Source organism: Raphanus sativus, chromosome 2, assembly GCF_000801105.2.
Source record: "Raphanus sativus cultivar WK10039 chromosome 2, ASM80110v3, whole genome shotgun sequence".
NCBI classification, from domain to species: domain Eukaryota; kingdom Viridiplantae; phylum Streptophyta; class Magnoliopsida; order Brassicales; family Brassicaceae; genus Raphanus; species Raphanus sativus.
Window position 1 is genome coordinate 23,906,125 of NC_079512.1, and position 11,284 is coordinate 23,917,408.

Below are 11,284 nucleotides of genomic sequence, written 5' to 3' on the forward strand. Positions count from 1 at the left end.
TGTAATATTGAAATATCTATTATTATCTCGTGTGAAATTTAAATCATATAAAACTTTAGGAATCTTAAAATTTAGTCAACTGATTGATGATTTTATATACAGTAGTACTTGGTTATTTTATAGCATAAATTTTTCTGAAAACATCTATTCTATTAAAACATAAACATGGTCTATTGATAAATGATATGTCCAATTGTTTTTTTTATCTAATGAACCACTAATTATTCTCTTTATATAACTATATCTATTTTATTTAAACACCAACTACCACAAATATAATTACAAAAAGACAAATATAAAAATTAAAATTTCAGAAAAAAATATAACAGTCATTTGAAAGAACATGTCAGAATCTAGTTAAATTTTTTAAAATATAATATTGAAATATATTTTATTAGCTCGTAGAAATAAAATAAAATACTTTTAGAAATCTTAAATTTGAGATTCTTTACCTAAAAAAAACAAACAAAATAGTTTCATCCAACTAGATATGTTTATTTGATTATCGATTTGGTTTATTTTGAATTTCTGAGTATTTTTTTTATCAATAAGAAAATTTCCCTCAATTCTTACACGTCAGATAATACAGCTGTGTGGTTCCATCATGTGGCATCTTCCGAAAATTCTTCCCTTGACTTTTTTCTTTGTTGATGGATTTTTTTTTGCCATCTATAATTTTATTAACGGGTCAAAGCTCACCAATTAAGCTCATCTATAATTTTATTAACGGGTCAAAGCTCCATTAAACTAAGCCTATAATTTTATTAACGGGTCAAAACCCACCAATTACAAACATTAAACTAAGCCCAACACTAAGGGATAAAACAAAGCAAAACAAGACAAGCCTAAACCCCAGCCCATAAGCCAAACATCACTAAAACAAGGACCCATACATGAAGTCCAACCAAATTAGGGCACCGCCACAAACCAGAGATGACGAACCCACGTGTTATAACCTCCAAACCCGAGGTACACGCGTCTCCATTTACTTCCCCACATCACGTCACCGGAGCATCGCCGGGAATCACCACCGACTCACCATCTCCCTCCACTACTGGGTTCCTTTTACGGAGAACTTCATCAAGCTACCTTGAGATCTCATCCTGAATCCCCAGAGCCACCACACACACGGGATTAAAGTAATCCCCACCTCCATTGTTCAAATCGGGTTTAAAGCAAACCCCAATCTTCAAGTAAACTTCATCAACTTTGCTTCCAACGAGAGCTTCACCAAACAGTTCGGGATCTCATCAAGAGGAGACCAAATCAAGAAGTAAGAAACACAAAACCGAAACAGTCGCACCCATAAGACAAGGTCGACAACCAAAAGCCGGCGGCGTGAGGCTGAGTACACCTCCACTCCCCGGAGTCAAAGTCGGCGTCGACAGAGCATGAGGAGCCTCCACTATCTGGAATCATAAAGCCGATCGGAAAAAACGGGAAAATCACCAAGGATCTATCCCTACTACATGCAAGGCGGAAAGGAAAGAGAAAAAAAAAGCCGGACCGGCGGTGGCTGTAGTAACCCATTCCGCCGGTTGGAAAAGCTAAACTCGTCGGAACTTGTAGAGAGAGGGCAGAACTCTGTTTTGTCTTGTCTTTGTTGATGGATTATTATTCGGTTTCTCTAACAAACTATATGCAATTCTTTTTGAACCATACTTTTTTTTGGAAGTTAGCCTTTGTATGAAGATAAAGGCAATGAATGGTGACATTGCCATCGCGGAATTCAAAGCGGTTTTTACAAAAACGCTTTTAGTGCACCAATCACACTTTTTCATCAGATGTACTGCAGTTTGCAAAATGGAAAATGGAAAATGGAAAAAGAAAAAATGCATAGAGTAAAATTTACTCAGCAAACCAACATACCGCACTTCAAAATTGTCCAGCAGTTGATTGATACCCAGCGGTTTTGAAAATAACGTACTGGATAACAATTTTTTATTATTATTTTTAAAATATTAACTTATTTTCAATATATGTACTGTAAGAATGGATATTAAAATATAATGTAATCAAAATTAAGGCAACGAGATTGCTACAAACTTCATAGTTACTTTTAACAAATTTATAGCTACAATTGTTCAGTTTCTGCATTACATTTATATTCTTATTAAAAATAAGTGAAGTATGCCATTAAGTTTGATCCAAAAAGAAATATACCTTCATGTCTTTTAACAGAAAAAAATAAGTTTTTTTTAAATGTTGTCATTTCCAAACAAAAAAAATAAAATAAAATATAAACAATGCAGTAAGCTAGATTCAAGAATTAGCAAACTAATAAAAATTAATTGTTAGATTTTTTTTTATAACTTAATTCAAATGCGTCTAAATAAAAAAAAATATTTTATTAGAAACTATAAATTATTATTTTCAAAATAGGGATTTATAAAATATAAAATTGTAGTTAATAAGCTTACATCATTAACACTACTTAATATTAATTTATTTATACAGTGAATATTTTTTACCAATCAAATGTTTTTATTTAAATATATTTATTATGCTAATATAATATATTTATTATTTAAATATTTTCATATTCTCTATTATTATTATTTTATTAATTAAATAATTACTCAAAACCGTAAATATATATGGTCAGCAATCAAACAATATTCTGCACCACTTTTTACTTGAAACCATAGTTATACCGTACCGCATTCTAATTCCGCATGAGCCGCAGTTGCACATTTCCACACTTTAATTCTATACCGCTTTTAATACCAAATCCGCCGTTATCATTCGGAGTTTAAGTGAACCCACATCTATTGGTTTCTTCTCCAAAACCCTTTACTCTAAACCCACATCTATTGATTTCTTCTCCAAAACCCCTTATTCGATCAAGAGTGTTTGGAATTAGAACCTGCCGTTGTTGTTTAGTCGACCAAACTTCTTCTACTCGGTAAATTAATGAATTCCAACACCGTTATAGTAGTCTTCTGGATTCATGCATGTCATTAATTCCATTGTGTGATTCCCGCTACTATAAATACTAGAATCTATGTCCGCGCTACGCGCGGATAATGCGTTTACATGTTATTTTTGTCAATTAATAAACCAGAAAATAATTGCTTTATATTTTTATATTTTTGTGTTTTTAAAAACAGTTTAGTGAATTTAGATATATTTGTAGTTTTCTCTTAATATAACTTTGTTTGTAATTTCCATGCATTTTGATTTGATGCATTAACCAATTTGCCAGCAACATTTTTGGGTGAGTGTTATTTTTCCATAATCACACACATCATCAGATATACACCTAATCGCATTTCAATAAACAGGAGAATATAAAAATTATATAACATATAAAGTTAATAAATTTTGTATTAAAATTCTAAAACAATTTTTATTTTGAAACAAAATTACACTACAGTAAGAATTAGAATGAAATGAAAAGAGTATTAGTTTGTGGATTTTTTAAGAGATTATATCAAAATAATTTGATATGTACTTTTATGCTCAATTAAAATATAACTGCTTAAAACTTCAAATACCATAAAGGTTAAATTTTCTTACATTCGCAATAATTACATATATATACTAATAGAGTCAAATGCGTTTCATTTTTTTTTATTTACACGAACTATTAATCTAAAATTATAATATACTACTTCCTCTGATTCAAATATACAATTTTGACACACATTGATAAAAAATATTAAATCTTAGTTATAATTGCATATTTTGTGATTTTATATTTCTATAATTCTAAACCAGTAAGAATTTAAAAAACAATTAACATTTTTAAAATTTAGAATTGATCATTGTTAATTGATCAAATACAATGAAAATACAAAGTTGTATATTTTTGAAACAATTTTTTCCTCTAAAACATAAAGTTTTATGAGTACAAAAACACGTGGATCCAGTAACACTATCAAATTTTGTAAATTCAGTGGACGATCAAACCATTTGATTTGACTTTAAGAAAATTATAAAATGTACCAACATTCATTCGACTTCATCCGTAACATATCAACGATCTTTCACTATTATTAAGCTTCAAACTTTCAAAAGATTTCACTCCATGAACCAGCTATTGTAACCCAGTAAAGGGTAACCCGATTAACATCATTCTTTCTTCATATTTTCCAGACACAAACTGTACCATCCACTGAAGAAGTCAACATGCAATCTTCCTTGGGGTGATAACTCACGCTTGTAACCTTACAAACAATCGAATAGAAAAAATATCAAAACAAATACTTACTCAGAGAATTTAAAAACAAAGGGATAAAGGAAAGAGAGTGTGTGGTCTTTACCACTAAATAATGAGCTCGAAATTTCGATACCACTTTTGCATCTACCAAATCCCAGAAGTAAACCATTCCAATAGTCCATCCTCCGATCCTCCAATTACATGTGCATCCGAGATAGTGAGGCAACAATCGGTTTTTAATGACTGTTACAGACGAAAAAATCCAGTTACCATTAGTCATGATACTCTTAATGTTTGTATTATATATGTCTTTCTCTATTGAGTAGATAACAAAACTTATAGCAGGGAAGTTACTAACCAGAAGCTCGTAGGCAGTGTTGTGGATCAATCACGGAAATGAGTCACTGCTGCGGCTACAACATCTCTGAGCCACACTTCGATGCTACTGCTTGATAAAGCAAAACGAAAAACGCGGACATGTTCTGGTGCATATTTACCTACAGGAACACTGCTTAGTCAGTCAATCACAGTAAACAGAGTGCTCAATAGTTAAAAAAAACTGGAGACTTGTGCATGAAGTGAGTACCTTTGAGCTCACTTTTAAGCCGAACCATCTCAGCTTCAGTCCTATCAGAAAGAATAAGCTTGGCACCTAAACTTGCAAACTGTTTAGCAAGAGCTTCCCCTATAAACAGAAGACATAGCACATGAGCTGCTGCATCCACAATATAGAAAAAAAATTGGAGACTTTTCTTCATAGATAATCATTAAACTCCGACTTACCAATCCCTTGGTTAACCCCTGTGATCCAGACCACCTGAGAAAAAACCAAATCAATCATCACAAATCTGAAAAAGAAGAAAAAAAAAATCCCCATTGATTCCATCAACCTAAGAAACAATTAAGCAGCCATGGATAATTTCAGTTGTCTAACCTTAGAAATATGACCTTTATAGACTTGGAGAAGGACTCCTGTGGTTCTGTAGTTTCAAAGATATTCATAAGAAAATCTTGATGAGAAATTGAAGTTTTTTTAATTCACATGCTAACAAATTTTACAAAGGGGAATGTTTACCGGTCAAGTAGACGCAGAGTAGAGTCCAAGCAACCAGCTAAAACGCAGTTTCCATCGTTTGATATCGATATGCAATTAACCGGTTGTCCTAAGTTATCCGACATCTCCCTGATTCCAAATTAAAAACAAAACTCAAGAGTCAGCTCTTTCGATTCCTCCTGGCCAAAAGCAAAAAAAAAAACAATAATAGATTCCTTTTTTCTTGTACATACCTACTGAGACGCATGTCATAGGTTCGAACAGATCCATCGACATTACCACCAATAATCTCAGTCTTTGTTAAAACAACTGACATCACTGTATCCAAAAAGGTATCAATGATCTGAAACAAACAAAAAACATCAAATAAAGCAAAAGCTGGTTAAGATTTAGTTCTGAAATAATCAACCAGAGTATTAGAGTTATTAAACCGGATTCTGTATATATGATTAAACCGGTTCTCAATGTACATATAAAACAGATTGTATACGGTTACATTTTGATTAAGTCAAATATACAATTTTAAATCTCTAACTGACTCTCTTCTTCTTCCTCTCGTCACCATCTTTATCAAGCTTGAGCTTGAGCTTCACTAGCTCTAATATGGTATCAGAGCCACTCTGATCTCGTTTCTTCCGCATCGCGTCTCTCTCTGTTCGATTTTGGTGATGAGTTTTGCTTACAATCCGAGGATTTTCATTTTGATCGATCGTCTCTGTGCTCAGATCATCGTCTTCCTTCGGATTGTTGCTCGGATCATCTTTCTTTCTTTGTTCTTTTACCTTCATTGACCTCGAATTTGCGTTCTCTTTGCCGCATTATTCCCTTTCTTGTATCGTTGATTCATGGAGTCTCAAAACATGAATCCGATTCCGCCGACTTCTACGATCCCGCCGTCGCTCTCCGACCCTCATGCGAATCCGCTATATGTTCATCATGCCGATCACGCTGGTATTTCTCTCGTCTCTGAGAAACTTAGTGGTCTCGGTAACTTCAATAGCTGGCGCCGATCGATGTTAATGGCCTTAGGTGCTAGGAATAAGGCAGTGTTTGTTGATGGCACGTATCCTGAGGTAGATAGGAATCATCCTGACTATGGATCTTGGTCACGCTGCAACAATATCGTTTGTACTTGGCTGGTTAATGCTGTGGATAAACAGATTTCTCGAAGCATCATGTATCTTGATACGGCGCGTCAAATGTGGCTTGACATTCATGATCAGTTCAAGCAAAGCGATGGTCCTCGTACTGCTGATATCAAGCAACAGATCTTTGCTGAGATACAGGGCACTCAGAGTATCAGTGACTATTATACGAAACTCAAGCAGCTTTGGGAGGAACTGAAGAATCATGATAGTCCGTATACATGTTGCTGTGGCAGTCCAGATTGTGCTAGTAGCAAGCACATTGCTACGCGTGATGAACAAGATAAAGTTTTGAAGTTTCTCATGGGTCTCAATGATTCCTTTACGGCCACTCGTGGACAGATCTTGATGATGGAGCCTAAACCTAATCTCACAAAGGTTTTCAATCTTTGTTCTCAAGAGGAACGTCAGCGATCGATGAAGTCTACTAGTAATGTGGTTTTCCAAGCTTCTCAGGATACAACTCCAACTGAATCTCTTGTTGCTGCTTACTCTGGAGGTTATAATAAGTCTAAGAATCGACCTATCTGCTCCCACTGTGGTCTTCTTGGTCATACTGTTAACCGATGTTACAAACTTCACGGTTATCCTCCGGGTTATAAGATACCAAGTTCAACTCCTAGGCATCAGCAGCAACAGCAACACGCTCAGAGTCAGCAGACGACAGCCCCATCAAAGTCTCTGCAATCTTGGCCACCAAAGAAAGATAATGTGGCGAACAACGTTTCTCAGGATACTAGTTGTATCTCTATGCATGACCACAACGGTGTTCATCTTGGGACAGTCACGACAGATCAAATTCAGAAGTTACTCAGTGTTCTTAACACCAAGCCGGTGACTGAGCAGATCTCTCAGGTTTCAGGCAGCACTTTACAACTCTCGGATGGCTCAGTCTCAATGATAAAGCCTCAACCACATCTTATTCCCCATACCACAAACCCTTTTGAAATAGGTACTCTGTCTGTTTCTAATCATTTTGTTTCTTCTGCGGGAATTGATAATAATTTGCCTGTGACTGCTCCTGCTTGGGTGATTGATACAGGTGCTAGTTGTCATGTCTGTTTTGACTTAACTAGGTTCACTGATACTCGTTTGATTTCTAATACTGTTGTGACCTTGCCTGATGGTACCCGTATTGATGTTACTATCTCTGGAACTGTCATTCTCTCTGCTCACTTGACTCTGTTTAATGTGTTGTTCGTGCCACATTTCAAATTCAATTTACTCAGTATTAGTGCTTTGACTGCAAACACTTCAATCTCGGTTTTGTTTTCATCTCATTCTTGTTACATATTTCCTTTTAATCCCTTACCTTTCATTCAGGAGCGTACTCAGGGCTCCATGATTGGGAAGGGTAATCTGCATCAAAATCTGTATCTTTTGGAGTCCTCTGCTCCTGCTTCAAACACGATTGCACACACTCATACACTTGCTCTTGTTTCTTCTGATACATGGCATCAACGCTTGGGTCATCCGTCTTTCAACAAGATTCAACAACTTGCAAAAGCTTTAGATATTTCTTCTGTCAAAATTCCTCATAGTCATGTTTGTAAAGTTTGTCCTTTGGCAAAGCAAAAACGTTTGTCTTTTCAGTCTTCAGATAGTGTTTCTTCTTCTCCTTTTGATCTTCTTCATATTGATGTATGGGGTCCCTTTCATGTAGAAACGTTTGATGGATACAAATATTTTTTCACCATTGTTGATGACTATACTAGAGTCACTTGGCTTTATCTTTTGAAAAACAAAAGTTCTGTTCAAACTGTTTTTCCTGAATTTCTTACATATGTTGAGACTCAGTTTAATGCCAAAGTCAAATCCATCCGTTCTGATAATGCTCCTGAGCTTTCATTTACTTCTTTGCTTAAGACTAAAGGCATCATTCATTACTTTGCTTGTGCATATACTCCTCAACAAAACTCAGTGGTTGAGAGGAAGCATCAGCACATTTTAAATGTTGCTAGATCGCTTATGTTTCAAGCTAATATTCCTCTCATTCACTGGGGTGATTGTGTTCAAACTGCAGTATATCTCATCAATAGGATCCCATCCCCTGTTCTTGATAACAAGACTCCTTATGAGCTTCTCATGCATAAACCTCCTCGCTATGATCATTTGCGTGTCTTTGGATGCTTGTGTTTTACTTCTACCTTGCTTAAAGATAGAAATAAATTTTCTCCTCGCGCTTCACCTTGTGTTTTCCTTGGATATCCAAATGGTTTTAAAGGCTATAAAGTTCTCGATCTTCAAACAAATGTGATTTCGATTTCCAGAAATGTTGTTTTTCATGAAACAACCTTTCCTTATTCTGAAAACTATCCTGCTTCTTCTGATTCTGATCTTTTTGGTCAACATGTGTTGCCTTTACCTGTTCCTGATTCGCCTTTTCCGGCTTTCTTTGATCTTGGCTCATCTACTTCATCTGATTCATCTCTGTTTCAGTATAATGACTCTGCATCTGTTAATTCTTCACCGTCTGCTTTGTCTAATGCTGATTCTTCTTTGATACCTCCTGCTGAGAATGTGACTCGTGCTAGACGTCAAACTAAGGTTCCTGCTTATTTGGATCAGTATCACTGTTATCTCTTGCAGAAATCTCCTTTTCCTGCTCATTTTTCTCATACAACTTCATATCCTATCTCTGCTTTCTTGTCCTATGATAATGTCTCTAGTAATCATCGTCATTTCTTGTTAAACCTCACCACCACCTTTGCCCCTAAGACTTTTCACGAGGCTATTCTTTCCGATGAGTTCAAAGGTGCGATGAAAACTGAGATGACCTCTTTGGAGAACACTGGTACTTGGTCTATCTGTCCACTGCCTAAGGGAAAGCATCCGGTTGGTTGTAAATGGGTGAATACATACAAGTATAATCCTGATGGAACAGTTGAACGTCCCAAGTCTCGCTTGGTAGCTAAAGGTTACACTCAGTTGGAAGGCCTTGACTACATCGATACGTTCTCACCAGTGGCTAAGTTGGGAACTTTTAGGCTTCTTCTTCGTCTTGTTGCTGCTCGTAACTGGTTTACTCTGCAGTTGGATATAAGCAATGCTTTTCTCAATGGTGATTTGGATGAGGAAATATACATGACGATTCCTCAAGGCTATGAAGAATTAACGGGCAAGAAGGTTCCTCCTGGTTCTGTTTGTCGTCTCCACAGATCATTATATGGTCTTAAGCAAGCATCAAGACAATGGAATCACAAACTCTCTGCTGTTTTCTTCAATGAAGGATTCGTTCAAGCGCATGCTGATCATTCTCTGTTTGTGAAGACTACATCAACTCTGTTCCTTGCTGCCTTGATATATGTTGATGATATCTTGCTCGTAGGAAATGATGAAGCTGCTATTGCACACTTCAAAGATGTGCTGGAAGCTGCTTTCAAACTCCGGGTTCTTGGTCCAGCTAAATATTTCTTGGGTTTTGAGATTGCCAGGAACGCTCAAGGCATATCTCTCAACCAAAGGAAGTACACGTTGGAGCTTCTCCAAGATGCAGGCTATCTTGGTTGCAAACCGGTTACAGTTCCTATGGAACCAAATCAAAAGCTATATGAGTCTACTGGAACTTTACTGCCTGATGCTTCAGTTTTCAGGAAGATTGTGGGTCGTCTCTTATATTTGACTCATACAAGACCAGATATTACTTATGCTGTGCATAAGCTCAGTCAGTTCATGGCAGCTCCACGTTCTGATCACCTAACTGCAGCATATCGAGTCCTTCGCTACTTGAAGAATGATCCTGCTCAAGGCTTATTCTACTCGTCTTCAACTGATCTGGCCTTGACTGCGTTTAGTGATGCTGATTGGGCAACATGTCCTGACTCTAGACGCTCCATCACTGGTTACTGCGTTTTTCTTGGTGACTCTTTGGTGTCTTGGCGCTCAAAGAAGCAACCAACGGTTTCCCGGAGCAGCTCGGAAGCAGAGTATCGTGCCATGGCGGATGCTACTTGTGAGCTTATCTGGTTAACATCTCTGCTCAAGTCTCTTCATCAATCTCCTTCTGGCCCTGCAACATTGTTCTGTGATAACATGTCTGCTCTGCACATTGCCTCCAACCCTGTATTCCACGAACGCACGAAGCACATCGAGAACGACTGTCATGTGGTTCGGGAACGGTTGCAAAGCGGGTTCTTGAAGAGAATGCACGTGAAGAGTGAACATCAGCTTGCTGATCTATTCACTAAGGCTGTTCAACCGAATGTTTTCAAGACCTTAACATCCAAGATGGGTATTCACAAGTTGTTCATTCCATCTTGAGGGGGGGGGGGTATTAGAGTTATTAAACCGGATTCTGTATATATGATTAAACAGGTTCTCAATGTACATATAAAACAGATTGTATACGGTTACATTTTGATTAAGTCAAATATACAATTTTAAATCTCTAACTGGCTCTCTTCTTCTTCCTCTCGTCACCATCTTTATCAAGCTTGAGCTTGAGCTTCACTAGCTCTAATACAGAGATCTGGTCCCCTGAAAAGTAGGAAATGAGCAAAAAACTGAACCGGCTCAACACTGTGAAATCTGCAGTCCCATACACGTAGCGAACGATCGAAACCAGCTGATACGCTTGACAGAGCGCAACCACCTGCAAAAATTGTTCGTTAGTTTTAATATCTAATCTCAAGCCTCTCCTTCTATGTTTGGTTAAAGTCGATAGTAATGATGATATATGACTGGTGTAATGAAAGGAAATAGTTCCATCGAGACAGCAGATGTGGCTGATGTAGACACATCCCAAAAGGAACATCAAAAAGTGTTGTCACCTGTTGATGCCGGATTGGAGATTCAAACTTAAGACAATACGAAAGAACTTCATCTTCCAACCCAGACAAGTCACTGGAGGCTATAATTCATGTGGTCTCAGATCACATTGAAGGTTATGACTTATGAGGAAGTTGCAAAGCCAGATGATGGAGC

General features: G+C 36.8%; 1 protein-coding gene across 1 annotated transcript; it reads right to left on the minus strand.

Annotated features, from left to right (window-relative positions):
- Positions 1–3,901: 3,901 nt before the first annotated feature.
- On the minus strand, positions 3,902–10,949 carry LOC108821354 (uncharacterized). Its single transcript, XM_056992314.1, has 9 exons — positions 10,870–10,949; positions 5,450–5,559; positions 5,238–5,345; positions 5,097–5,142; positions 4,946–4,979; positions 4,749–4,847; positions 4,521–4,659; positions 4,266–4,405; positions 3,902–4,169 (listed from the first exon to the last, which is right to left on the minus strand). The coding sequence occupies exons 2-7, from the start codon at positions 5,530–5,532 to the stop codon at positions 4,547–4,549; spliced, it is 483 nt and encodes a 160-aa protein (XP_056848294.1). The 5' UTR covers positions 5,533–5,559; positions 10,870–10,949; the 3' UTR covers positions 3,902–4,169; positions 4,266–4,405; positions 4,521–4,546.
- Positions 10,950–11,284: the final 335 nt, after the last annotated feature.

What these genes read in the sequence shown, in the direction of transcription:
- LOC108821354 (XM_056992314.1), bottom strand. Translation starts at nt 5,532, where the DNA reads ATGTCAGTTGTTTTAACAAAGACTGAGATTATTGGTGGTAATGTCGAT. An exon ending in TATGACATGCGTCTCAGTAG is followed by an intron (nt 5,346 to 5,449) that starts GTATGTACAAGA and finishes ATTTGGAATCAG; the next exon opens with GGAGATGTCGGATAACTTAG. An exon ending in ACTCTGCGTCTACTTGACCG is followed by an intron (nt 5,143 to 5,237) that starts GTAAACATTCCC and finishes TTGAAACTACAG; the next exon opens with AACCACAGGAGTCCTTCTCC.